Consider the following 25,778-nt stretch of genomic DNA (forward strand, 5'->3'; position numbering starts at 1 on the left):
TGCAACAAAGAATATAATCACAACTATTTTGTTTCCCTGGTTTATCTTCTGATTCTGTAAGACAAATTGGTCAACAGCATGTGTCTGGTTTAAGGTAATCAAGTGAGCTTCATAATCAAGTGGGAAATTCAAGTTCTTGCTAAACCTTGGACAGATCCTGGCAGTCATGGTACAGGCATGGCCTGTATTGTCTGTTCACAGGGAAATACTTTGGTTTTCATAGTATGGTGAGGCCGTGGATATAATCCTACTTCCCACACAGAGAGATACTAGGAACTATGAGTCATCAGTGAAACTAATTGGCAAGGAAGATTCAGGGGGCCACAAAAGGAGGTACCTTTAAGCATAACACTTTTTTCAAAATTAAGGAAAGCCGAAATCTTGTTATACACACCCCAGTCTCTGAGTGGTAAGAGACTTCAAGGGTTCCAGCGCTTCAGCAGGGGTTGGTCTTCTTGAAATGAAAGTCGCTGGAGACAGTGATGTGTTTAGGGTATATGGTTTTATTTGCCCATATATGCAGCTTGAGCATGAGACAGCAGGTCTCAACATTTACACTTCAAAAGATCTTCCTTTCCCCATGAGGATTCTTGGGGAGAAGAGGTTTCCCCGTAAAGTCACAGCTTTGGTTTTAGCACACAGGGCAAATCTAGCCGCTGTGTCGGCCCAGTTCCAGAATAGGCCTAGACAAAAGCTGGCTCCTGGCCTATTACTCCTCATCCAGTGAAATGAGAGGGGGAAAGGCACATGCTCTCCTCCTGAAAGCATCACTAGCTAGCTAGTTTCTATGGCAACACATCTAGGGTTGCCATATTCCCAAAAGTGGGTGGGTGGTTTTCTTTTTTTGCGCCCTAGTTGCCATACACCCAGGTTTTTCCAGACATTTTGCCCGGACGACATTTTGACAGTCCAATTCCCAGACATGCCTGGGAAAACCCAGACCTATAGCAGCCCTTAACACATGTGTTTTTGACCAACTCTTAGGCATGCAAACTACAAAAAGAAAAACAAACAAACACCGACTTGGCCATTTCAGCAGTCCCTTCTACTACAAACTGCCATCTTACAGAGGCAAAATCACAGGCTTGGTTGGGGTCCCCAGGCATCATCCAAACTGACCCACCAATCCTATAACAATACAGCGGCCTACCTCACAACATTCCCTAGGATGCCACGCTCTCAGCCTTAACATACCTATCCATATTCTTTCTACTGTCTTGGGGGGGGGGGGGGGAAATGGCTGTTTGTAATGGTTTTCCTGGGATGTTTGGGGCCGATGAGCTGCTTTACTGCTAAAATGTGGGGTGTTTTGCCTTTTCAACCATTATCACCCACCCCCTTTGACTTCATTGTACGGCACTTTGAACACCCCAATCTCCAGATAAAATATTAATTTACTTAATTCATATGCTGAGCTTTATCCAAGGATCTCAGGGTGGCGTACAACATCAAAAACATAAATTTACATAGCATCATGGTAATAATAATCACAGGAAAAAAACAGATTGTTTAACATTTTGAACCCCACTCTTCGTTTAAGAAATAATCCACAGGAGTGGCTATGGATAAATAACAAAAATATCGGTTTAGTCCCAGTGGTTTATATTATCTCCTAGTGTTGTGACCTGAGGCTGCACATCCTGTGCGTATACAGTATTGGGAAGGGAACAGAGCGGAACTCCCTTCCGACGCGGGCTGTGAAAAAAAGCCCCGCCATCCGCACGCATTGAAAATACGCGAGGCGTATATACGAGGAGGCGCGCGCGGCTAAGGCGGCGCCAGCCTTGCAAGGTCGCCCCGTTTCCCGGTAGACGGGCGCCGTCATTGATAAAAGAGTCTCGAGTCTGCGCCCGCGTTCCATCGGGTCCCGAACGTTCGGAAGGAGAGCTCGCCGGCCAATGAGAGAGCAGCTCGGGGTGGGGCCACCCGCGGCCGCCCCCGCCTCCTCTTCCTCCTCCTCCCACGTGCCTTTCGCTTTGCATCGCCGCCGCCGCCGCCTCCTCCTCCTCTCCCTCGCCGCCGGTGCAGCGGCTGCATCCGCTTTTCTTTCGCTTTCCTTTCTTGCGCGCGTCTTCTTCGGCGAGGATGGCGGAATGGCGGTGGGGGACGGAGGAGGAGGAGGAGGACCGAGCAGGCGAGGAAGAAGAGGAGGAGGAAGAAGAGGAGGAGGAAGGATTCTGGGAGTACGATTCCACCTGGGAAGAGGACGAGGAGGAGGGAGGAGAAGAAGAAGGTGGAAGGCAACTGGAGGGAGATGTGGGGAGGAAGGACTCCGGGGCGGCTCCAGCCGCTGACAAAGACGCAGGAATTCAAGAGAAGCCCCAGCCCAGCAGCAGCCCAGGATGGTGGTCGCCCTCCGGTAGCCAGGTGAGGGTCTTTGCCTAAGGATTGGGGGGTGGGGTTGGATATAAAGTGGCCTTTGATCCCTTCCGGGTCTCTGCAGAGAAGGAGGCAAGGGGGGGGTCGTGTGCGCGCGCGCTAATAATAATAATAATAATAATAATAATAATAATAATATATTTATTATTTATACCCCACCCGTCTGGCTGGGTTTCCCCAGCCACTCTGGGCGGCTTCCAACAGAATATTAAAATACAAAAACCTATTAAACATTAAAAGCTCCCCTAAACAGGGCTGCCTGTTTAGGGCATATAAATAAATCCATTTACTGGAGAGGTTGCAGCGCACGGTTTCTTTCCCAACGTGGTGTTGTTTTTTTTAGAAGGGGCTCGTTTGCGGCTGTTAATATGGGGAGGGGCGGCGTGATCGGAAGGGAGATCACTGTTACGATTCGCCTTACGTAACTTGACCTCTCCCTCCCGGGAAAACGAGGAAACAGAAACGAAAAGCCCTCTCTTAGACTATCTAAAATATTTGAGAAAGTGCCAGCCGGGCACGGGACGCTACTCCCGTCGGGGTCACGTCTTGTTGCAGATCAGTGCATTTGCAAAGGGGTCTCTTGTCCAGCGTTTGCAAAGGGGTCTCTTGTCCAGCGTTTCCCAAACTTGCGAGGATGCAGGAAGTTGGGCGATGGCTAAATACTGTTATTAAGCGCTGATAGTGGTGCTGGGGAGGGTGCAAAGGTGTTTTTAACTGTCCTGTTCCTTCCTCCTAATTGCAGGAACACTCTCAGTGGTTGGTTCTCATTTATTTATATTTTTCTGCTCTGGTCTAGGGTTGTGGGAAGCTGGGCAATGGAGTTTGCCTAAGGCCGCTTAAAGGAGTTTTTGGCTTAACTGGCATCTTGAACCCACATTTTTCAATGGCAGGCCTTGCATTGCAGAAGCCTTCAGAATGCGGAAGGTGTGCGGTCACACTTCTGAAAGCTCACTCATCATATTTTTAAAAATGTAAATGTTCGTATATAGAAAGGTCCCCCCCCCCCCCGGGGAAAAAGGTTCTAGGCCAGCCGTCTTTTAATTGCTTGGCTAATGCAGCAGTTTATAGAAACATTTTGTGTTTTACTTGAAACCCAAAACATTAACCAGCGTTCTAATTCGTTACATTAATGTTTAATGCTGTATTGTGTTTTAATATTTGACTGGGAGCCGCCCAGAGTGGCTGGGGAAACCCAGTCAGATGGGTGGGGTATAAATAATAAATTATTATTATTACATTAATATACCACACATCCGGCCGAATTCTTGGGGGCATTCACAGTAAGGTACGCAATAATGATGTACAGTATGATAAAAAAACAAGGATGATGTGCATTTCTCAATAAAACTCTTAAAACCAAAGTTACAAAGCAGAAATCACAGCCCAAAAAACCTTAAACCCAGCAGATGAAACAATTAAGACCATGGTAAAAAAATAAAAATAAATTTACTAGGCGATAGTTGCATAGTTATGAAACTTTTTAAAAATAAGTCTGTTACTTCTTATTTTATGCATTTTCACATGTCACTTTAAAGCTTAACCATAGTTAAAAATAAGGTGTGGTTTAATTCAAATGGCCAGCTTTTTGTTTCACGCTGCACAAAACTTTGCTCCTCCCCTGCTCCTTCTGTCACAGTATTAGCGAGGGAGCAAGCCAAAGGCTGGTATCATATGACGTGTGAACCAGCACTCATGGTTTGTTTGGAGAGAAACAAAGCATGAGCACTGGGTTACATATGTAAAGTGCGGCCAACTTCTGGTTTGTTCCCTCCCCAGCTCAACAGGAGCAGGGGAGGAACAAATGAAAGCACACAGCTCATTCACATAAACCATGCTTTGTTTTTAACTACAGTTTAGTGTGACGTGCAAACAAGGCTTATCCAGCCTTCCTTTTAATAAATCAACTCCCATTGGATATTGAAGGTGAGTAGACCTATTCTGTTTCTTCAGCCTAGGGGAGAAGAGAATGAAAGGGCCGCAAGAAAATAATAATTTATTATTTATACTCCACCCATCTGGCTGGGTTTCCCCAGCCACTCTGCGTGGCTCCCAACAGAATATTAAAAGCATGATAAAACATTAAAAATTTCCCTAAACAGGGCTGCCTTCAGATGTCTTCTACATGTCTGGTAGTTGTTTATTTCCTTGACATCTGATGGGAGGGCATTCCACAGGGCGGGCGCCGCTACCGAGAAGGCCCTCTGCCTGGTTCCCTGGGACCTCACTTCTCGCAGGGAGGGAACCGCCAGAAGGCCCTCGGAGCTGGACCTCAGTGTCCAGGCTGAACGTAGGGGGTGGAGACGCTCCTTCAGGTATATCTTGCATCTCCTATAACAGAGAAATGGAAACTAATATTTGGATTTGGTTTTGCTGTGCAACTTGCAAGAAACGAAACTGAAATATAATAGGGCCTGTGTAAGGCACTATCATATTTCAGTTTCTAAGTTTGCACTGATTCTTAGGAAGAAACCTGAGAAGGTCAGGATTGCTGGTGTAGATGCCAGATTTAATAACAATCTGCTTTTTGGAGCTTGTTTGCTTTTTGGCTGATTCACCCAGATCAGCTGAGTAGGAGAGTCACCTCCCAGTTCTGTATCTGTTCTTGTTTTTCATGTTGTTGCTGCTGTCAAAATTAGAGGGGTGGGTCACACAAAAAATTGCTTGGGAAGCCACATCCGGTTCTCAAACTGGGAGTTAAACATCCCCATTACATAATAGAAAGTATTGATAAGCAAACATGAATTAAAAAGGGGGGTAGCCATTCCAGGTATGAAATTAATTGACTGCTTTTTCATGAAGTTCAAAACTTTCTTTGGTCCTGGGTAAATAATAATATAATAATTTATTATTTATACTCCACCCATCTGGCTGGGTTTCCCCAGCCACTGTGGGCGGCTCCCAACAGAATATAAATAATACGGCAGAACATCAAACATTAAAAACTTCCCTAATAGCCTTCAGATATCTTCTAAAAGTCAGATAGTTGTTTATTTCCGTGACATCTGATGGGAGGGCGTTCCACAGGGCGGGCACCACCACCGAGAAGGCCCTCTGCCTGGTTCCCTGTAACCTCACTTCTCGCAGTGAGGGAACCTCCAGAAGGCCCTCGGCACTGGACCTCAGTGTCCAGGCTGAACGATGGCAGTGGAGACTCTACTTCAGGTATACTGGGCTGAGGCACTCCTTGGCCAGAAAAGCAAATTTTCTACTCTTGGCCCATTACCAGAACTATTGAATGCAGTTCTTGAAAAAAGGTGCCCGTGAAGCCATTTGTTCAGATGCAACTGTCATCAAGTAATAAAGAAATATTATTTCTGAGTTATTCCACACACCAATCGTCTTCAACTTGGTGCGTTTCAGATGTTTTGGACTACAACTCCCATCAGCGCCAGCCAGCAACCAGGGCTGATGTGAATTGTAGTCCCCAAATCTGGTGTTATTCCAGGTTGGAAAAGATAGCCACAAACTATTGACTGATTCTTGTTTAGTTTTCTGATAGTGGTCATAGGAGTTGCACCACTGATATGACTCTCCTTTCTTGACCTTGCAATTCTATGACCGCTTAATATTCCCAGAAATAAAGAACCACGATGAACCAAATGAAGAGGTTTTTTGTCGGGTGTTGGTGAAATGCGTTCATTCTGACCATTGATACCAATATCCTAAATGTTTCTAAAACTTTTAAATGTCCTGTTTTCTCTCTGCAGGAATGGCAACGGCCAAACCATGCCTCCATGAGCTTTAAAAAACGTACGGTGGGTGTCTTCTTTTTTAAGTTTTGTGCCTTTTAAATAATTGGACTGTGTGCTCTTCTCCTGTGGCCTTTGGCTCTTTGATCCGATGCAAGAGAGCAAGTTTGGTGGTCTTGCTGTTTTCATGCCTTCCTGAGCTGAAGGACCAGTTTTGAGCCGCAGAGAATCTAAGCTATAAACACTGAAGTAGCTTGTCAGGCCCAGTAGCTACCAATTAGTTTCCGGGCTCAATTGGAAGGGTTGGTTTTGATCTATAAAGCCTTACGAGGCTCAAGACCCCAATCTCCCCTCTGGTTCCCCACCTCTCCAATACCATTTTTGTTCAGGCATCGCCTTAAGACCCGTTTAATTTTTGCAGGACCATTTTTAGCCACCCTCTATGAACTCTGTACGAGGAAGGGTAGGAGGCAAGACATCAAATAGCATAGTTGCTTTGCAAACTTATGTACAGTGGTACCTCGGGTTAAGTACTTAATTCGTTCCAGAGGTCTGTTCTTAGCCTGAAACTGTTCTTAACCTGAAGCACCAATTTAGCTAATGGGGCCTCGCGCTGCTGGAGCACGATTTCTGTTCTTAACCCGAGGTACTATTTCTGGGTTAGCGGAATCTGTAACCTGAAGCGTCTGTAACCTGAAGCGTATGTAACCCGAGGTACCACTGTACCGTAGAGGAGAGTGGTGCAAAAATTTGCACTTGTCCCTTTAATAAGGAGGCATCATGGACTTTCTCCTGCAGCATGTGTTTGTGTGGATGTTATTGCCCTTCCCGTTATTGGGGTGCCTCTTCTCTTCACTAGTCCAGTGCGAGGGTAGAGGAGCCTCAACAATGAGCTGCAAATGTCTCTCTGTCTGGCCCTTGGAACTGTCCCCAGCCCAGACCTGTCACTGGCCCTGCATTCCACCCCATAAGTTTTTGCCTGGCTGGAACTTGTCCTCCTTGAACTCTACTAATGCCTCTTGGTGGAGACATGAGGGAGAGAGAGGGTTGTGTGTGCGTGCGCGCGCACACGTGCATATAGAAACTAACCTGCAGCCCAAGGGTCAAATTTACACTTCCTGTTCCACTCACTTGGACTTGGAAGGAGCCCTTGGGTTCATCTAGTCCAGGGCTTCCCAAACCTGGGTCTCCAGGTGTTTTCGGACTACAAGTCCCAGCATCCCTGACCACTGGTCCTGCTAGCTAGGGATGATGGGAGTTGTAGTCCAAAAGCAGCTGGAGACCCAAGTTTGGCAAACCCTGCTCTAGTCGAACTTTCTACAATGCAGGAATAGGCAGCTGTCCCGTATGGGGATCAAACCTGCAGCCTTGGCATTATCATTACCACACTCTATCCAACTGAGCTGTGGCCCTCGGCCAAGGAGCACTCTCAGGGCATGGCTTCCCGTAAAAATATCACTTGAGAGCATGGTGGGAGTGAACCAGTAAACCATTTGACGTGCAGTGATTCAGCTACCCCGATTGAGGTTTCACTATTCATGGAACCTGACTTCTTGTTCCATGATGTGGGATACTAAAAATAAAGTCTGTGCCATGGTGAAGTCTGCTTGCAAACTGCGCAGAGAGCCGATACGAGGAGGCAAGGTTGGCAATTGAGCAGGAAGCCCGAGGCTCAAAGACGGAGCGCTCAAGCTCTCTTCTAGCAAAGCAGCCCTGTGTTCAGTAAACTTATGGCGGGTTGGTGCCATCTAGCTATAACCCCCATGGCAAAGCACGCCAATGGCATTCTCTCCCCATGGCATCCGCATCACTAGGGCTGTGCACCAGATTCAGCCCCACCCTGAGCCGAATCAGGCCTATTCTGAGAGCCAGTGTGGTGTAGTGGTTAAGAGCGGTAGATTCGTAATCTGGGGAACTGGGTTCGTGTCTCTGCTCCTCCACATGCAGCTCCTGGGTGACCTTGGGCTAGTCACACTTCTTTGAAGTCTCTCAGTCCCACTCACCTCACAGAGTGTTTGTTTTGGGGGAGGAAGGGAAAGGAGAATGTTAGCTGCTTTGAGACTCCTTAGGGTAGTGATAAAGCGGGATATCAAATCCAAACTCCTCCTCCTATTCAGAGGGAGTTGGGTGAGTTGGGTGCAGACAGCCATGGTTTGCTGTGGGTCGGGTTGGAGGGCCCAGAGCAATCCTTGGCCTTCTCAGTAGTGGTACCCACCCTATGGAACACCCTCCCACCAGATGTCAAAGAGAACAATTACCACCAGACTTTTAGAAGACATCTGAAGGCAGTCCTGTTTAGGGAAGCTTTTAATGTCTGATGGATTACTGTATTTTGTTGGAAGCCGCTCAGAGTGGCTAGGGAAGCCCAGCCAGATGGGCGGGGTATAAAAAATAAATTATTATTATTATTATCACTATCATTATCGTCCACTAAACATGAGCACTGCATCTAAAATAGATCTTCATAGCATTCTAGAGTTTCAAGGGACCCTGAGGATCATCTAGTCCAACCCCCTACAGTGCAGGAATATTCAGGTGTCCCATACAGGGATCGAACCTGCAACCTTGCCGTTTTCAGCACCACACTGTAACCAGCTGAGCTATCCAGGCTTCTCTGGAACTTTGCTCCTTTCGATCTAAATAACTTTGCACTTTGCATTGTCAGTATGGAAGGACTACATTGGCTTTTGTGGTGGTATGGAGGGTTTTTTGTAGGGATAATTCAGCTTCACAGCCCCTCCCTTAACTCTCGCCGCCCCCCCCCTCTCTCTTAGAACGCAGCTGGTCGCAACTGGATGGCAGCAAAAGATATGCAGAAATACAGGCAACATTATCCGGTAAGAGTGTGTTGATCATCGTTCATAGCAAGAGACTGCTAGCTGGCTGTGCCATTCATTTATTGTACACCGATCTTGTACGCCCAGTGATCCACGTAACTAAGATCTGAATGGCGCTTAATTTAGAAAGGAAACCTCCCAATCGGGTTGCCAACCAGGTGCTCTCCAGAAGTTGGACTCGCAAGTCCCATCAGCCCCAGTCAGCATCACGCCCATGGCCAGGAGTGATGGGAGCTTCTCTCCAGCAAAGAAATCATTGGTTCCAAAAAAAAAAGAAAAGGCTATTTCTGATGTCCCAATTAAGCCTGCTAAAGGGGTGTGGCACGCAACAGATTGTGTATGGTCAAGATTTTCCTGGGGTAGCTCAGTGAGAGATCATTCACATCCACAACTGATGTTCCTTCCTTCCTTCCTCAGGGATTGGAAGAAACAGAAATGAGAGAAGAGAAAATGTGGAATTTGAGGTTTTACAAAAACGAGATGAGTTTTCAGCCTAATGGTATGGCTTTTGATATTATTCTCTCTTTTCCCCAAGGCAAATGTTAGGTCTTATAAGGTTGCTTTCCCCCCACCACTGGCCCTTGACAGGGGAGTGAATTGTATTCGGTTTTAGAACGCTATTTATTTATGCCTGTTCCCTCCCTGCAGAAATGATTGAAGGCCTGTGTATATTTCCTACAGCTGTTCCCCCTGGAAGGCAAAATTAAATCTGTAAAAGGGAACCCGTTGCATTCTGCTGTTGCAAGGAGCAGGTTTCATTCTCTCTTTTTCCGGGGCAAAAGGCCTCTGTCTCTCCCGCAAGTGTTTATGAATTCTTCCTCACAATACACCAGGACAGGTCAGCCATGCAGTAATTCCTACAGTCCCTGAGTGGTGGAGATTGCCTGGGAAATCCACATGGCTTGGAACACTGGAAGTTGCATTGTATCAAGTCAGGCCATTGGCACATCTAACTTAGTATTGCCTACACGGACTGGCAGCAGCTCTCCAGGGTTGTAAGCGGGGGACACAAGTACTCTCAGCCTAGATAGCTCAGTTGGTTAGAGCGTGGTGCTGATAACACCGAGGTTGCAAGTTCAGTCCTCGTATGGGACATACTCCTGCATTGCAGGGGGTTGGACTAGATGATCCTCAGGGTCCCTTCCAACTCTGATTCTCTTTTCCTGAAGCCTCCATCAACTGGCATTCAGAGGCATATGACCTGTGGAAGTACAGCACAGCCGTCATGGCTGGTAGCCAATTGCTAGCTCTGTCCTCCATAATTTTGTCTAATCCTCTTTTCACGACACCCAAGTCAGTGGCCATCGCTGCCTCTTGTAGCAGCGAATCCTACAGTTCATGCACTGTGTGAAGAAGCTGCTTTGCCCATTCTGAATCTCCCTCCCTCCAGTGTCAAAGGGAAGTGGGTGGCGCTGTGGTCTAAACCACGGAGCCTCTTGGACTTGCCGATCAGAAGGTTGGTGGTTCTTCGAATCCCCGCAACAAAGTGAGCTCCCATTGCTCTGTCCCAGCTCCTGCCAACGTAGCAGTTCGAAAGCATGCCAGTGCAAGTAGATAAATAGGTACCACTGCAGTGGGAAGGTAAACGGCATATCCGTGTGCTCTGGTTTCCGTCACTGTGTTCCATTGTGCCAGAAGCATTTTAGTCCTGCTGGCCACATGACCCAGAAAGCTGTCTGTGGACAAACACCGGCTCCCTCAGCCTGAAAGCGAGAGGAGCGCTGCAACCCCATAAGTCCCCTTTGACTGAACTTAACTGTCCGGGGTCCTTCCTTTTTTTTTACCCAGGCATTTGGTGGCTGCAGAATACTATTCCTGGCATCCCCAGGATTGCTGTTTATTATATAACTGCAACTGACTTTAGATGTTTTTAATTGTTTTTGGAATGTTTTAGCTGTTTTTGAACGTTCTGCTTGGGTTTTGTTTTGAATTGAGTATCTGTTTGCCACCCTGGGCATCTTCGGGAGGAAGGGCAGCGTATAAATTCAATTAATAACAGTGGGGGAATCTCTCCATTTAGATGCTGTGCCTAATTTTAGACCCTTCTTATGTTTCCCACCCTCTTCTAGGCCTCCTTATTGAAGATCTCCTTGAGATGTGGCATAACGACTATGTCACTCTGGAAGAAAACCATTCATATATCCAGTGGTAAGTGGCCCCCGTTAGATATTCTAATGGCACATGGGGGCGGGGAGTGCTGTAGCCTGTTTTCTGTTTTGGGACATTCCTGTTCTTTCCTTTCCCCTTCTCCTCTTCTTTCGAGGCTCTCCAAAATCTGAGCCAGAGCATCTTCCAGAGGGGCTGTAGCACACTTCCTCTGGGCGGGACTGCAATGAAAAACAAGGTTGTTTCCATCAAATATTGTTAATAGTGAATTGCAGCTTGCATTCTAGAAACATAGACGTGTTCTGGGCTACCACGGTTCGTGCCCTCACCCACCAATGAGCGTAATGTTAAAAAGCATCAGTCCCTGTGCTGTATGCATATTCAAGGTTTTAATAATAATAATAATAATAATAAATTTATTTATACCCTGCCCATCAGGCTGGGCTTCCCCAGCCACTCTGGGCGGCTTTCAACAGAATATTAAAATACAATAATCTATTAAACATTAAAAGCTTCCCTAAACAGGGCTGCCTTCAGATGTCTTCTGGTAGTTGTTTATTTCTTTGACATCTGATGGGAGGGCGTTCCGCAGGGCGGGCGCCACTACCAAGAAGGCCCTCTGCCTGGTTCCCTGTAACTTGGCTTCTCACAGTGAGGGAACCGCCAGAAGGCCCTCGGCACTGGACCTCAGTGTCCGGGCAGAACGGTGGGGGTGGAGACGATTCTTCAGGTATACTGGACCGATGGCTGATGCAAAGCTCTGCTCTAGTTACTTGTTAAACAAGATGCTTGAGGTGTGTGGCACTCACAAGTGCCTCACGTGTCGGTCTAAGGGTTTGGGTAGGATGCTCTGGCAAGATGTGAGCAGATCCTAGACAGTTTGGGGCTTTATATACCAGCAATAAAAACCTTAAACCAGTTGCCAGCCAGTACAGATCCCATTAATAGTGTATCCTCCTCTCAAGCCTAACTTTGGGGGTTAGGGGGTACCAGGGAAGGCCTCTGAGGCCACCTGTGCACCTGCAGGCACCATGTTGCAGACCTCTGGTTTAATGTGTAGCCAGCTTTCTGAAGTCTTGAAGATGTGGGTCATATCTAAATAAACTGACCCATTTTCAGGCTTAATTAGGGTCTCTTGGGTATTTTTGCAGAAGTTAAGGTTTCTGTGCAATGTGGAAAAATCCTTGCAGCTCTGTTACACTCGTGGCAGTTGGTAAGAAAACTTGAGCCAGGGGCATACCGTATTTTTTGCTCTATAAGACTCACTTTTTCCCTCCTAAAAAGTATGGGGAAATGTGTGTGCATCTTATGGAGCGAATGCAGGCTGTGCAGCTATCCCAGAAGCCAGAACAACAAGAGGGATTGCTGCTTTCACTGCACAGTGATCCCTCTTGCTGTTCTGGCTTCTGAGATTCAGAATATATTTTTTCTTGTTTCCCTCCTCCAAAAATTAGGTGCGTCTTGTGGTCTGGTGCATCTTATAGAGCGAAAAATACGGTAATTGTCTCTTCTAAATGGCTGCTTCCAGAAGTTGCTCATCAGGCGAGGCAGAATCTTTATACTCGTTCCCGACCAAGAGGGGTCACTGTTGCTTGCAAGAAGGGATGAGAGGACAAGGAAGTCAGCGCAGTGCAGCTGCACTGGTAGAAACAATTCTGCCAGCGTGTTTGCACCCCATCAACCTTCCTGCTGCAGCAGCAGCAGCCCACCTTCCAGGAAGCTGGGCAGCAGCGGTGGGAGTTGGGGTCCAACAATATATTGAGGGGCACCATGCTGGATTCTGTGCCTCTCAGCAGTTGGGATGTCCTGCTTGTTTCTGGGCTAAATTCTTGTTTTCTTTGCAGACTTGATTCCCCTCTTTGTTTGACTTCCTTCCAGGTTATTTCCTTTGCGTGAGCCGGGAAGGAACTGGCGCGCGCGGCTTCTCACCTGTCAAGAAATCCAGGTAGGAGTCCTCTTGCCCTTTAAACATTTGCTTTAAAACCACAGGTAGGGGGAAATGGATTCTGAGTTTTCTGCCTTCTTTTTACACCCATTTATGAAATAATAGCAACTCTGACTGTAGCGGCTTTGGCGCTATGACTGCTGGGGCCCATAAGACCTGTATATCGATTTCCCCACTTCCACGCTAGCACCAGTCACCGAACCCAGGAATTCCCAGAGGTGTCTTCCCTCTAGCTTTCGGCCAGAGGATGGAGACATGCCTCTGGTTCACCCAGTGAGGTGACCCACAACCTGCATTGCTAGCTATCAGGACTCAAAAAATATGGAGGGCACCAGAATGAAGGTTGTTGAATTGCTCCATGATGGAACACCTTGGCCAACTTCTAAAGTTGCTGTTGTTTCAATTCTAAAATGTTCCTGTATAGCTGTTCAGACAGCATCTTGCACTAGGGACGCGGGTGGCGCTGAGGGTTAAACCACAGAGCCTAGGACTTGCCAGTCAGAAGGTCGGCGGTTCAAATCCCCGTGACAGGGTGAGCTCCCGTTGCTCGGTCCCTGCTCCTGCCAACCTAGCAGTTCGAAAGCACGTCAAAGTGCAAGTAGATAAATAGTTACCACTCCGGCGGGAAGGTAAACGCCGTTTCCGTGCGCTGCTCTGGTTCGCCAGAAGCGGCTTAGTCATGCTGGCTACATGACCCAGAAGCTGTACGCCGGCTCCCTCGGCCAGTAAAGCGAGATGAGCGCCACAACCCCAGAGTCGGCCACGACTGGACCTAATGGTCAGGGGTCCCTTTACCTTTGCAGCAGGTTGCATAGGTCAAAAACGACTCCCACAAAATCAAGCAGTAAAATAGTACCAAATAAGCTAAAAAGTTTAAACTAACAGTGCTTAATTAAAAAAAAAAGTTTCACAATATATTTTTACCTCTGGATTGTAATAAAAACCTCAAAGCAGTTTTCAAGTAGAATGGAACAATGAAGTCATCAATAAAGAACAACTGTTTTGTGTCCTGCCCATTGGGCATTTCAGGCCTTCAAGAAATCAAAGGAAGTCATGGCGAGGTTCGTCAGAGCTTACAAGCTCATGTTGGACTTCTATGGAATCGAGCTGCTAAATGAGAAAACGGGCGAATTGCGGCGAGCAAAGAACTGGAGAGAGAGATTCGAGAACCTCAACCAGTGAGTTGCTTTGCTAGACATACCTGTGCATAAAAGTCACCAGGTGGCCTGCACTGCAGTCCCTTGGCTACTGCAGTCATCATTCTGGGAATGGAGTTGAGTGATGACCTAACCTGGGGAGAAAACAGTAAAGACCTGAAGAAGAGAGCACAGCAGAGGTTATATTTTCTGAGAATCCTCCGAAAAAATAATCTCTCAAAGGACCTGTTGATGGCATTTTACCATTGTACTGTTGAGAGTGTATTAACTTACGGTCTGTGTGTGTCGTTTGGGAGCTGCACGGTCAGGGGGAACACAATGCCGTCCAGGGTTGTAAAGACTGCAGAGAGAATAATTGGGTGCACTCTTCCCACCTTGGATCAAATCTATGCTGCCAGGTGCCATAAGAAAGCTGCAGAGATAGCGCAGGATAGTGCGCACCCCGGAAATGATCTCTTTCAGCTTCTGCCTTCTGGAAGAAGGTACAGGGTTAGCTGCCTGAGAAACAGTTTTTATCCAAATGCGATTTTGGTTTTAAACGCAGTGTAAGGTAGTCTCTTTGGGAGTATATTGTATTTAATTATGGGGTATCAGAGTTTTTAGGGGGTTAACCAGGCTGGGATAGCAGGCTTGTTGGTTTTGGAATGTCTGATGTAGATTCTTTCAATTTCGTTGTTCTGTATGGGACAATGACAATAAATATTATCGTATCGTATCAAATGTGAATGAAGCTGAGTGAAGCTGGCTTTGTGCTGTGCTTGCATAGAAAGAGCTATTCCGTATTGGTCTCAAGAACATCAGGAGAGCCCTCTGGATCAAGCCAGTGCCTTATTTAGTGCAATATCCTGTTCCCACAAAGGCCAACCAGATGCACATGGGGAGCTTGCAAGCAAGACACGAGTGCAACACTTCCCTCTCTGCTTGTAATTCTCTCCCCGCTTGTGATTCCTGGCATTCAGAAGCGTTACTGCCTCTGACAAAACATAACCATCACGGCCGGTAGCCATCAATACCCGAATGCTCTGAGATGATGGGCTGCCCTAGGATCCATGGATTTTGCAGTGGGTTTGTGAGTGAACTTGGGCCGTTCTCCACCTCCAGTTCTTGGTCTGGGATCCTGCATGGGAACACCAGCTACTTAAGCTGAGTTGTGCTTGATAGGCTGAGCGCCATCAAGGCAAAAACACTCTGCCAAACAGAGTTTCTGCATAAAAGCATAATAAGAAGGATTTTATCATATGTGCACCGTCCATCTGACTGGGTTGCTCCGGCTGCGCTGGGCGGCTTCCAACAAATATAAAAGCATAATAAGACATCAGAAGCTAAAAACTTCCCTTATACAAGGCTGCCTTCAGATGTCTTCTAGATACAGTCGTACCTTGGAAGTTGAACAGAATCCGTTCCGGAAGTCCATTCGACTTCCAAAATGTTGAAAAACCAAAGCGCATCTTCTGATTGGCTGCAGGAAGCTCCTGCAGCCAACCAGAAGCCGCTGAAGCCCCATTGGACGTTTGGCTTCCAAGGGAACATTCGAAAACTGGAGCAGTCACTTCCGGGTTTCAATTGTTGGGAAGCCAAAATGTTTGAGAACTAGGCTGTTCGATTTCCAAGGTACAACTGTAGTTTATCTCCTTTGACATCTGATGGGAGGGCATTCCACAGGGAAGGCGCCACTACCAAGAAGGCCCTCTGCTTCACTGCTGGCTTGTTCCATTCCAAAAAGTAAGTGGGAATGTCCTTTGTAGGATATTTGGATTGTAGCTCCCTTCCATGCCTAGTTGTTTGCCTTCACAATGTGAGACTTACTTCCCCTTCTTTCTCCCCCTTTCAGGTTCAGCCACAATAATTTGCGGATCACTCGCATCCTGAAGTGCTTGGGAGAGTTGGGCTACGAAAACTACCAGATGCACCTGGTGAAGTTCTTCCTGACGGAGATCCTAGTCCACCAGGAGCTCCCGCGGGTGCTGAGAAGTGCCTTGGACTACTTTGTCTTCACTGTCCGGAACAAGCAGCAGCGGAAGGAGTTGGTGCATTTTGCGTGGCAGCACTTCACGCCCAAGCGGGATTTCGTCTGGGGCCCGCACAGGAAGCTGCGGCGATTCAAACCCCGGTCCCCAGAATTCCTGAACAGCGAGGGGCTGGCGGGGGAACAGGATGAGGATGGAGAGGAGACTGCAGGAAAGAGTGAAGTCGAGGAGCAGCATAAAACATGCCAGAGACTTGAGGAAGAGCCTGCGAGGAGGGAGAGCATGGAAAACGATCAAGATGAGCTGCTGGACAAGACAGGCACCGTCTGCCCTGCTGTAGACCAAACAACCAATAATCCGTTTGAGGAGCCTGTATCCCAAAGTGATGATGAACTGGGGTTTTCATCCAGTGACTCTGTCCTTAGCAAAGTTATCGAGGGAGAGCCTTCCTCTGGTATCCGTGGCGATGGATTGCAGGCCGGAGATGCTCTGGGACCCCAAACGAGTCCCGCAGGTGAACACGACGCTTCAGGTAAGGCGAGTCAACGTGGGCTTTTAACAGCAGAGGAAGTCAAGGCGGAGGAGGACGGCGGGAAGAAAGACACACCGGTTTCTTCGTTTGTCAACTCGGGAAGGCAGGATCTTGTGGAGGAGGGCAAGAGTGGGGCACAGAAGGGCAAGACGAAAGATGGAGCTCCAGGTTCTTCGTCTCCCCAGCTGGAAAGGCAGGATCCCGCGGACGAGGGTGAGAGCGGAGCATCCGGCGAAAGTCCGAAGGAATGCAAGAAGAGGAAGCTTGAGATGAGCAGGTTGAGCGAGGAAAGCGTCAGAGTGGTGAGAAGCCCCACCGACATTGAGAAGATCTCTGCCAACCTTGGAGAAGTTGTGATTGGTCAGAAGGAGATCGATGGCCTTCTGTTCACGGAGGAGAAGGCCTGCCCTTTGCTGCCTCAAGGAGGTGGTATGGATGGTGGGTACATGAAGGAGACGGAAGCCACTGACGCAATGAGAAAAAGGCGGAAAGTTGAGATGGCATCGGAAGGCGGTGCCTTGGGGACACCTGAAGAGGCGGGCATCGAGGTGGCATCCTCTGAGAGCCAGATAAACTCCGCCAGCACCGAGAGGACGGATCGAGCCTGCCACGATGCGACAGAAACAATTGGCAACACTCCTACAGACCGCGACTGTGGAATGCCGGGTGTGGATTTATTGGTTAATTCCAAAACTAACGCCGAGTCAAGCCTTTCGCCGGACACCTGTGCGCCAGCCCAGTCTGGCAAGCAAGGAACTACCTCCGCTGTGGAAGTCAAGAGATCTCAGGCCAGCGAAATTCTGCCATTCAGTGAAAAGAAGGATGTGGCTGGACAGGACAGCCCAGGACAGGAAGAGGGGGGCGTTGAAGGAAAGGCAGAAGGAGTGGCAGATATTAATGAAACACTTGAATCTGCGGAGAGTGTGAATTCTGTATCAGGGCTAGAAGCAGAATAGCTTTATCCTGGATAAGAATGAGGTGGTTCCACTGGTTCTGGAGGCAGTTAAAAGGACATATCTTTTTACAAGTTGATCAGAACAGCACCAGTCCACTGCCCGTGTGTGTGTGTGTGTGTGTGTGTGTGTGTGTGTGTGTGTGTGTGTTGGTTCCTCTTTTTTTGTATACTTGGTTATGAAGCCCAAGACCTTCATAATGGGTTGTTTTCACTGGGGACAGACAACAAAGGCTTCGAGATGAAACTCCCCCAGTTGTTGACTTGCATACTTGATCTTCTGAATTCTCAAATAATGTGTGTGGGTTTTCTCCTTTAGTTTATAAATGATTCCAAATAGCTCTGGTTTCGAAATGGAAATCATTTTTTGAGCAAGCAAATGCCACTTTGTGGGCAAATTTTCCAGTATTTACTAGACGGTCCGAAAGGAATCTATTTGTTAAATTAATCTTGCTTTGTTAAAATAAAAGTTCCTAACTTCTAGTTAAGAGCTTCTAGTTTCTTTTCTTCATCATTAAACTGGGCATGTTTGAGAATGAAACCTAAGCTAAACAATCTTGCAAACGTCTCCTGGGAGAAGAATGTTTTGATGCCTCTGATTTCATGTTCTTAAATGTAGAGAAGTAAGGAACAAGTGTTGTTTTCTTCCATATACTCCCCATAGACTTTGGTTTATGCGATTGTTGGAGGACTCCACTTTCTACATCTTCATTGGGAGAACTGTCAATTTATTCTCACACTCTGCTTCCTGCTACTTAACTACTTGTCCATATGAGGAGAGTCTAAAAAGTTAGTGAGACAGGACTTGGGGGGGGGGCGCGTATCTAGTCACTGGCATTGCCCCTCAATGCAGCTGAAGGCGGCTTTGTGACATTCCTATAACGCACCATCAATGAAGGCCTCTGGGTGGTTTGCAAACTTAGAATTCCAAACATGCAAATAAATGCAACCAGAACCTTAGAGCAATCTCAACACAATACAGAATAAAAGCCAGCACATGGCAGCGTTAAGTGCAATGTAAAACCAGTAAGGGGAAGTGATTGTCTCCCAATGGTCTTATGTAAATGTCAGGGAACTGCCATCGGAGCCAGAGGGAGAGGGAGGGCTCCAGAGGGATGCCAGAGAGCGTCCTGGGAGGGAGAGAAGCAGCACATCTTCTGGGGAAGGAAATCAGCGTAACACCAGTGAAGAAGGGGGGCAGATGGGGGAATTGGCGAGGTGGCTCCAAGACTCCTCACCGGGAACCAGTGGGGAGAGCACGGGTCCTCCGATGCCCACACCCTCCCTGCGCAGAAGGCTTCCGCGCAGAGAAAGTAGGCGGAGACTAGGCGTCAAAGAGCTTCTTTGCTGGAAGAAGTTCAAGAAACGCCCACTAACGGATTCTGCCAGCGATTGAGACAGCCACAGGTGCGTGGCTGTCCAGACAGAAAGGGTTCATTCAGGCAACCAGCCAAGGGTGGCGTTGATTTACACACAAGCAACCCCTGGAACCATCACAGTAAAGGACCATAAGATCGGTGGCACCAGGTGAACCTCTCTAGGGTGTCTGCCGCGCAGTAGAAGAAAGTGGGAGGCGGCCTCGTATGAAGGTCTTGGGGACCAGGCAGGTATATTCAGGATGCCACAATCCTTCAGATAACCTCACTGCAAGCTGCATAGGTTTTTAAGTGTGATTGGGGAACCAGTGGCCTTCCAGCTGCTGGTAGGCTGACAACTCCCACCAGCCCCACCCAGAATGTCCAATGGTTTGGGACAATGGGAAAGTCCAGCAAGCCAGGTTTAAGGTTTAAGACAAACACTTTGAATTGGGCATGGAAAGGGACTGGAAGCTAGTGCAGATGGCCAAGCGGTGGTGTGATGCCTGCCCTGGTCTGGACCAGCTGAAGTTTCCAGACTACGTAGGGCAGGTAGTTCTCCAACCAGGAGGTTACCAGAGCCTGGATAACTCACAAGTCTCTCTCTGACCTGATAAGGCGCTCTGAACGCACACTGCTGGACCTAAGCATCCCCACCCCAAAACCGCACACCTCACAATTTTTTCAGCTTGCTGCAGCTGTGAAAAATACAGATGCCATGCTAATAATCATCTTTAGGAAAGCAAATGAAAATAAAATGCTAGTACAGTGGTACCTTGGGTTACATACGCTTCAGGTTACATATGCTTCAGGTTACAGACTCCGCTAACCCAGAAATAGCGCTTCAGGTTAAGAACTTTGCTTCAGGATGAGAACAGAATTTGTGTTCCGGCAGCAGGAGGCCCCATTAGCTAAAGTGGTGCTTCAGGTTAAGAACAGTTTCAGGCTAAGAACGGACCTCCGGAACGAATTAAGTACTTAAACCAAGTGTCAGGGGTTCAGGAGCAGAGGGACAGGAAAGGGAGGAATTAGAGACCGAGGGAGAGGAATCCGAGGGAGAGGTCAGCGATGATAGCTGTCCGAGGTCTCTAAGTCTCTCCAGCGAATCAGAGGATTCACAGAAAGGGGCTCCCGTGATCAGAGCTAGGGGGTTGCCAGAGGGAACACCTCAGGAAGGAGGGGCCAGAGGGGACTCAGAGAGCAGCAGCTGGAAATCGGGACCAGCTTCCCCACCGGAGAGCAGTAGGGGGAGGAGCCCCAGGCATCGGCAGCAGGCAGCTTTCCGTCAGCGGAAGGACATGAGTCAGGGTTAGCCACGCCTGCATCAGAGAGCGAGGAAACGGTCAAAAGGAAGGTCAGGGGCAGCGCGCGCACGCCAAGTTCAAATGTACAAGAGGGTGGCGCAATGAGCAGCCCGGAGAGGGAGCCGGGTCCCAAAGCCCGCCGAAGAGAGGGGGAGGAGTCCGAGGGGTCCGCATCCGAGGCGTCCAGGAAGGAAGGCACCCCGGGGGGTAGTAGGACCCAGAGGCGGAAGGAGAAACGCAGAAGGTGGAGTAAGGCTAGAGTCTTAAACTGGTGTACAGGGGGCGGAGACTCAGACGAGGCTTCGCTGGTCTAGGGTCTAGACGTAGAGACGCACGCTAGGGTTTGAAAATGGGAACTAAACTTCAATAAAGACTTTTGTACAGTTCTGCTGGCTAGCGTTGGTCTTCTGTGAGCTGGGACCTGGAGGCAGTCTCTGACAGTAAGCCTCGTCTCTACATTTCATCGGTTTTCTTCGCCTCAAGCATCGCTACGGGAGCGAGGCAGGGAGGGCAGAAGACTGGTGCCTTGCGAGCTCACAAAAGTCAGGCGAGATGACTACAGAACAGAAGATAGCTTCCCTGCAAGAAGCGGTGACACAACTCAGCGCTGAAATAATCGCATCCAGGAAGAGAGAGGAAGAAGCGGCGGCTGCCTGCAGAGATCTTCAAGCCAGGTTGGAAGGGCTTGCGAAGCAGGGGCTACCGGGACCCAGATCCGAGGGGATTGGGTTGGGGAAGAGAGGAGGCAGCATTGTATCTCATTTTGATGGGAATTTGCAGCAGTACCCCAATTTCCGAGCAGACGTGCTGTTTGCGCTGCAGCTGTTGGATAGAGACTTTAGAGATGAGCAAGAGAAAGTGGGGTTCATCTTGTCCCATTTGCATGGGGACGCGAAAGCATGCATGCGCAATCTGTGGAGGGATAAGGATCCAGCGCTCCAAAGCGCAAATGCATTCATTAAGGCAATGGATTCCTGTTTCTTATCAAACATAGAAGTTGAAATTGCCCGGAAAGACATATTTGGGCTAAGACAAGGGAAAGCCAGCGTCAGGCAGTATCATTCCCGGTTTTTTGCATTGGTCAACGCGCTGAATTGGGATAAGGATTCTCCGCCAGTTAGAGACCTTTTTTTGGAGGGATTGAGCCCACAGATCAAGGATGAGATGGCACGGGGAGAGAGACCCACAACCACTCAGCAAGTGGTTGAAAGAGCGCTATCGATTGGGGTGAGGCAGGAAGAACGCCCATGGAGCAAAGAAGAAGGGCGTTGGGGACGCACACCAGCGAGAGTGCCCCCCCTCTTGCCCAGAGATGCAGCGCGTGCGCAGTCCACGCCTCCACAGGGAGGGGGAGAAGAGCAGATGGAGATTGGCGGTGCTAGGGCTCACTCAGCTACCAGAGCCTTGACACCGGGAGCAGTCAAACCGAAGCTGCCTAGAGGGAACAGGAAGTGCTATATATGTGATAGTGGACAGCACATGGCGAAAGAGTGTCCCTAGAGGCTCCACAAGCACACTGCAGCTTCAGTGACAGTACTGGAAAAAACTCAGCAGAGAGAACCACAGCAGGGAAACGACGGAGTCTGGCTGGAAACGGAGGCACTGGGGCCCAGCCAGACGAGTCAGTGAGGAAGTCCCCAGAGATTTTGCAGCCCACAGACCCCCTCCCACCCAAACCAGTGGTGCAGCTCACCTCATCGCTCCAGCTGCCCAATGGACTCACCTTAGAAGTGCCTATTACAATTGACTCTGGCAGTAATGCAGACTTTATAGGACTGGAGTTCATCCAACAACACAACGTAGCGTTACTGCCAGCTACGCTGCCCCTGAAGGTTGTCACGGTGGATGGCAGGGAACTGCTAGGGGGGCAAGTGGTACAGCAGACGCTGCCGATGGTGATGCAAATTGGGAATCACCGGGAGGTCATCAGCTTCAATGTCACCCAACTGTCAGACACGCCTGTAGTATTAGGCATGAGTTGGCTGCACAGGCACAGCCCAGCATTGGCTTGGTACCAGCGCCAACTGACTTTTGGCTCCTCCTACTGTGCGGAACACTGCATTATACCCAGCCCAGAAGGGGAAGAGGAAGACCCGCAGTTGCAGTTGGGCACGCTGCAAGCAGTACCCCTCAAGTATGCGGAGTTTTTGGAAGTATTCTGCGAGAAGGAAGCGGACAAGCTACCTCCTCACAGGCCCTATGACTGCAAGATTGACCTCCTGCCGGGGGCGACGCTGCCAACTGGGAAACTGTACTCCATGTCTGAGGATGAACTGCAGGAACTCAGGGAGTTCATAGATCACAATTTGAAGCGTGGGTTCATCCGGGAGTCAAAAGCGGTGGGAGGCAGTCCAGTATTCTTTGTGAAGAAATGGGACACGCCCCAAAGGAGGCTGGTCGTGGACTATCGAATTTTAAACTCGAAAACCAAGCCCTCAGCCTTCCCCATGCCCAAGATAGACGACCTGCTCGCGACGGTGCGGAAAGGACGCGTTTTCACCAAGTTGGATCTACGTGGGGCGTACAACCTGATTCGCATGCGCGAAGGCGACGAGTGGAAGACGGCCATGTTCACGCCACTGGGCACCTACGAATACAGAGTTATGCCCTTCGGATTACAAAATGGCTCTCACTGTTTCCAAGCATTTATGCATCATGTGCTGGCGGGGCTCCTTTACAAGAAGTGCGTATGCTTCCTGGACGACATCCTGATTTTTTCAGAATCGCGAGAGGCGCACGAGAGGGATGTCAGGGAAGTTCTGCAGAGACTGAAGGAGCACAGGCTGTACGCCAAGCTGGAGAAGTGCCAGTTCGACATGACGGAGGTGGATTTCCTGGGATACAAGTTGTCGGACACGGGGCTCGCCATGGACAGCGCCAAGGTTCGCGCAGTTTTAGACTGGAAGAGCCCACGCAATCGGAAGGAAGTCCAGCGGTTTGTCGGCTTTGCCAACTTTTACCGCAAGTTCATCAAGGGATTTGCCATGCAGACAGCGGCCATCACCGACACGCTCAGCTCCAAGAAGAAGAAATTCATCTGGACGGAGCAAGCGGAGCAGTCCTTTCAGAAACTCAAGCGTCTCTTCGCGTCCGAAGAGCAGCTGCTGCATGTGAATCCCAGCAGACCCATGAGGGTGGAGACAGACGCCTCAGACAGAGCCGTGGGAGCCGTCCTGTTGCAACAAGACCAGCAGGGGGACTGGAGGCCGTGCGCCTTCTACTCGAGGAAGCTCAGCAAGTCGGAGCAGAATTATACCATCTGGGACAGGGAGTTGCTAGCCATCCATGCAGCGTTCAAGGCATGGCGGCACTTCCTTATCGGAGCCAGACACACAGTGCAGGTCCACACGGACCACAAGAATCTGGAGTACTGGCGCATGGCTAGGTTCCTCAACCAGAGGCACATTAGATGGGCAGAGTTCTTCGCGGATTTCGACTTCAAGATAGAGTACATCCCAGGCGACAATAACGTGATGGCAGATGCATTGTCCAGAAAGCCGCAATACCTTGAGGAGGCGGCACCGTCGGCGGCCAAGCACATTTTCGCACCGGAAGCGTGGGCATGCGCGTCGGCAACCGTGGACCTGGACGCCGTACGTCGCGCGCTGCGGGAAGACCCCTTCGCACAAGCCAAGATGGAGGAGGTGCACAAGGGCACAGCGAAGGCCGACGAGTTCCAGATACGAGATGGGTTGCTCCTCCACAAGGGAGCACTCTACGTGCCGGGAGACGACCTCCGCGCAAGGGTCCTGCAGCAGCTACACGACGCTCCCACCGCCGGGCACTTTGGCAAAGAAAAGACTGTCGAACTAGTAGCCAGAGACTTTTGGTGGCCCAAGATGCGGGGGGAAGTAGCGGATTACGTCTCGAGATGTGACACCTGCCAAAGGGCCAAGTCAGTTCACAAACCGCCGGCGGGACTGCTGGAACCGCTGCAGACACCGTCTGAACCGTGGGAGAGGGTGGCCCTGGACTTCGTCACGGATCTGCCCAGTTCGAGGGGAAAGACAGCAGTGCTAGTGGTGGTGGACATGTTTACTAAAATGGCACACTTCATTCCGTGTGCGAAGGTAGCCACGGCAGAGCAGACCGCCAAACTGTTCATAGACCACGTGTTCAAAGTCCACGGTCTGCCACAGTCTATTCTCTCCGACCGGGGGCGACAGTTCATCTCAAACTTCTGGCAGAAGCTGATGGGCATTCTGAACGTCAAAGTCAATTTGGCGTCGGCGAGACACCCACAGACCAACGGACAAGCGGAGAGGGTCAACGCCATCATGCAGCAGTACCTGAGATGCTACGCCAATCAGCAGCCCACAACATGGGTGGACTACCTGCCACTCGCCGAGTTCGCTTACAACAATACGAAGCACGTGTCGACGGGGGTGACGCCGTTCTTCGCCAACAACGGGAGGCATCCCAGAACCTTCCCAGGTTTAGAGAGAGTGGGGGAGGGGGAGCCACAGGCAGCGGAAGCCTTAGCGTCGGAGTTGCAGGAAGTCCACGAACAGCTCAGGAGGCAGTTAGAACTAGCAAAACACGCATACAAAGTGCAGGCCGACAGGCACAGAAGAGTTGGGGAAGACATACAGGTGGGAGACTGGGTCTGGTTAGCAGCGCAAGCAGTGCCGACCAGATCGTTAGCGAAGAAGAAGCTAGGACATAAGCAGCTAGGACCTTACCAAGTCCAGGCACAGGTCAATCCAGTGGCCTTCCGGTTGGCTCTTCCGGAGGGTTCCAGAATGCATCCGGTGTTCCATAGATCGGTGCTCACGCCCTACAAAGCACCTCATAGATTTCAGGAGCCAGACACAGCACCAGACCCGCTCAGAGAGGGGCCCAGGAAGGGGGGGTCGCCAAGGAGGGGGCACATCAACGAGGTCACAGAGATTTTAGACTCGAGATGGGGGGAAGAAGGAGTAGAATATCTCCTAGCCAGAGAGGGTACCCCGGCCAGTGCCAACAGCTGGGTACCGGACTATGCTTTGGAGGAGCCTCTGCTCAAAGAGGAGTTTCATGCCCTATTCCCACACAGGCCCATGCCAGCCGAGTATTTCGACGACTGGCTCTTCACACCCACTCTTTCAGCCAGCACATTCCAGGGGTTCGCCTCGGACGAGGAACAGGCCCCAGTCACGAGCTCCCAGGTGGGTTCGCCACCGGGGTCTGCCTCAGACAGCTCTTATTGGTGGGACGATCGACAAGAGGAGCAGTGGCGCAGGAAGTGGCTGAGGGGTCCTTGGCTGGGACCACCCGAAGAGGGGGAGGGGGCGAGACGGACATGGACGTGTTGGGGGAAGACGTGGGGTTCGAGCACGGAGACAGAGAGATGGAAGCAGAGGAGAGCGACGTAGACGAGTACATGGGGGACGAACTGTATCCTGCACGCACCCCCGCTACGACGGAGCACCCAGTACCCACACCGGAAGGAGGGGAGGGGGGAAGGGGGGGCTTCGAGGGGGGGATGGATGTCAGGGGTTCAGGAGCAGAGGGACAGGAAAGGGAGGAATTAGAGACCGAGGGAGAGGAATCCGAGGGAGAGGTCAGCGATGATA

The 25,778-nt window shown here is 49.7% G+C and overlaps 1 protein-coding gene across 2 annotated transcripts; it reads left to right on the forward strand.

The window, feature by feature from the left end:
• The first annotated feature begins 1,934 nt into the window (after positions 1–1,934).
• Positions 1,935–18,047, forward strand: OGFR (opioid growth factor receptor). Of its 2 annotated transcripts, XM_028735409.2 has the most exons (8): positions 1,953–2,367; positions 6,087–6,134; positions 8,843–8,905; positions 9,323–9,404; positions 10,975–11,053; positions 12,890–12,956; positions 13,986–14,134; positions 15,945–18,047. In XM_028735409.2, exons 1-8 carry the CDS (start codon positions 2,086–2,088, stop codon positions 17,566–17,568), a joined length of 2,394 nt encoding a protein of 797 aa, XP_028591242.2. In that variant the 5' UTR covers positions 1,953–2,085; the 3' UTR covers positions 17,569–18,047. The 2 variants fall into 2 exon arrangements, with proteins under 2 accessions (XP_028591243.2, XP_028591242.2); XM_028735410.2 differs by lacking the exon at positions 6,087–6,134 and having other exon boundaries at positions 1,935–2,367.
• The last annotated feature ends 7,731 nt before the right edge of the window (positions 18,048–25,778 follow it).

Source organism: Podarcis muralis, chromosome 5, assembly GCF_964188315.1.
Source record: "Podarcis muralis chromosome 5, rPodMur119.hap1.1, whole genome shotgun sequence".
In the NCBI taxonomy this organism is placed as follows: domain Eukaryota; kingdom Metazoa; phylum Chordata; class Lepidosauria; order Squamata; family Lacertidae; genus Podarcis; species Podarcis muralis.

Excerpts from the sequence above, each read along its gene's own strand:
- OGFR (XM_028735409.2), top strand. The coding sequence starts at position 2,086 with ATGGCGGAATGGCGGTGGGGGACGGAGGAGGAGGAGGAGGACCGAGCA. Across the intron at positions 2,368-6,086 it reads GGTCGCCCTCCGGTAGCCAG|GAATGGCAACGGCCAAACCA; the intron begins GTGAGGGTCTTT and ends TTCTCTCTGCAG. Across the intron at positions 12,957-13,985 it reads TCACCTGTCAAGAAATCCAG|GCCTTCAAGAAATCAAAGGA; the intron begins GTAGGAGTCCTC and ends TGGGCATTTCAG.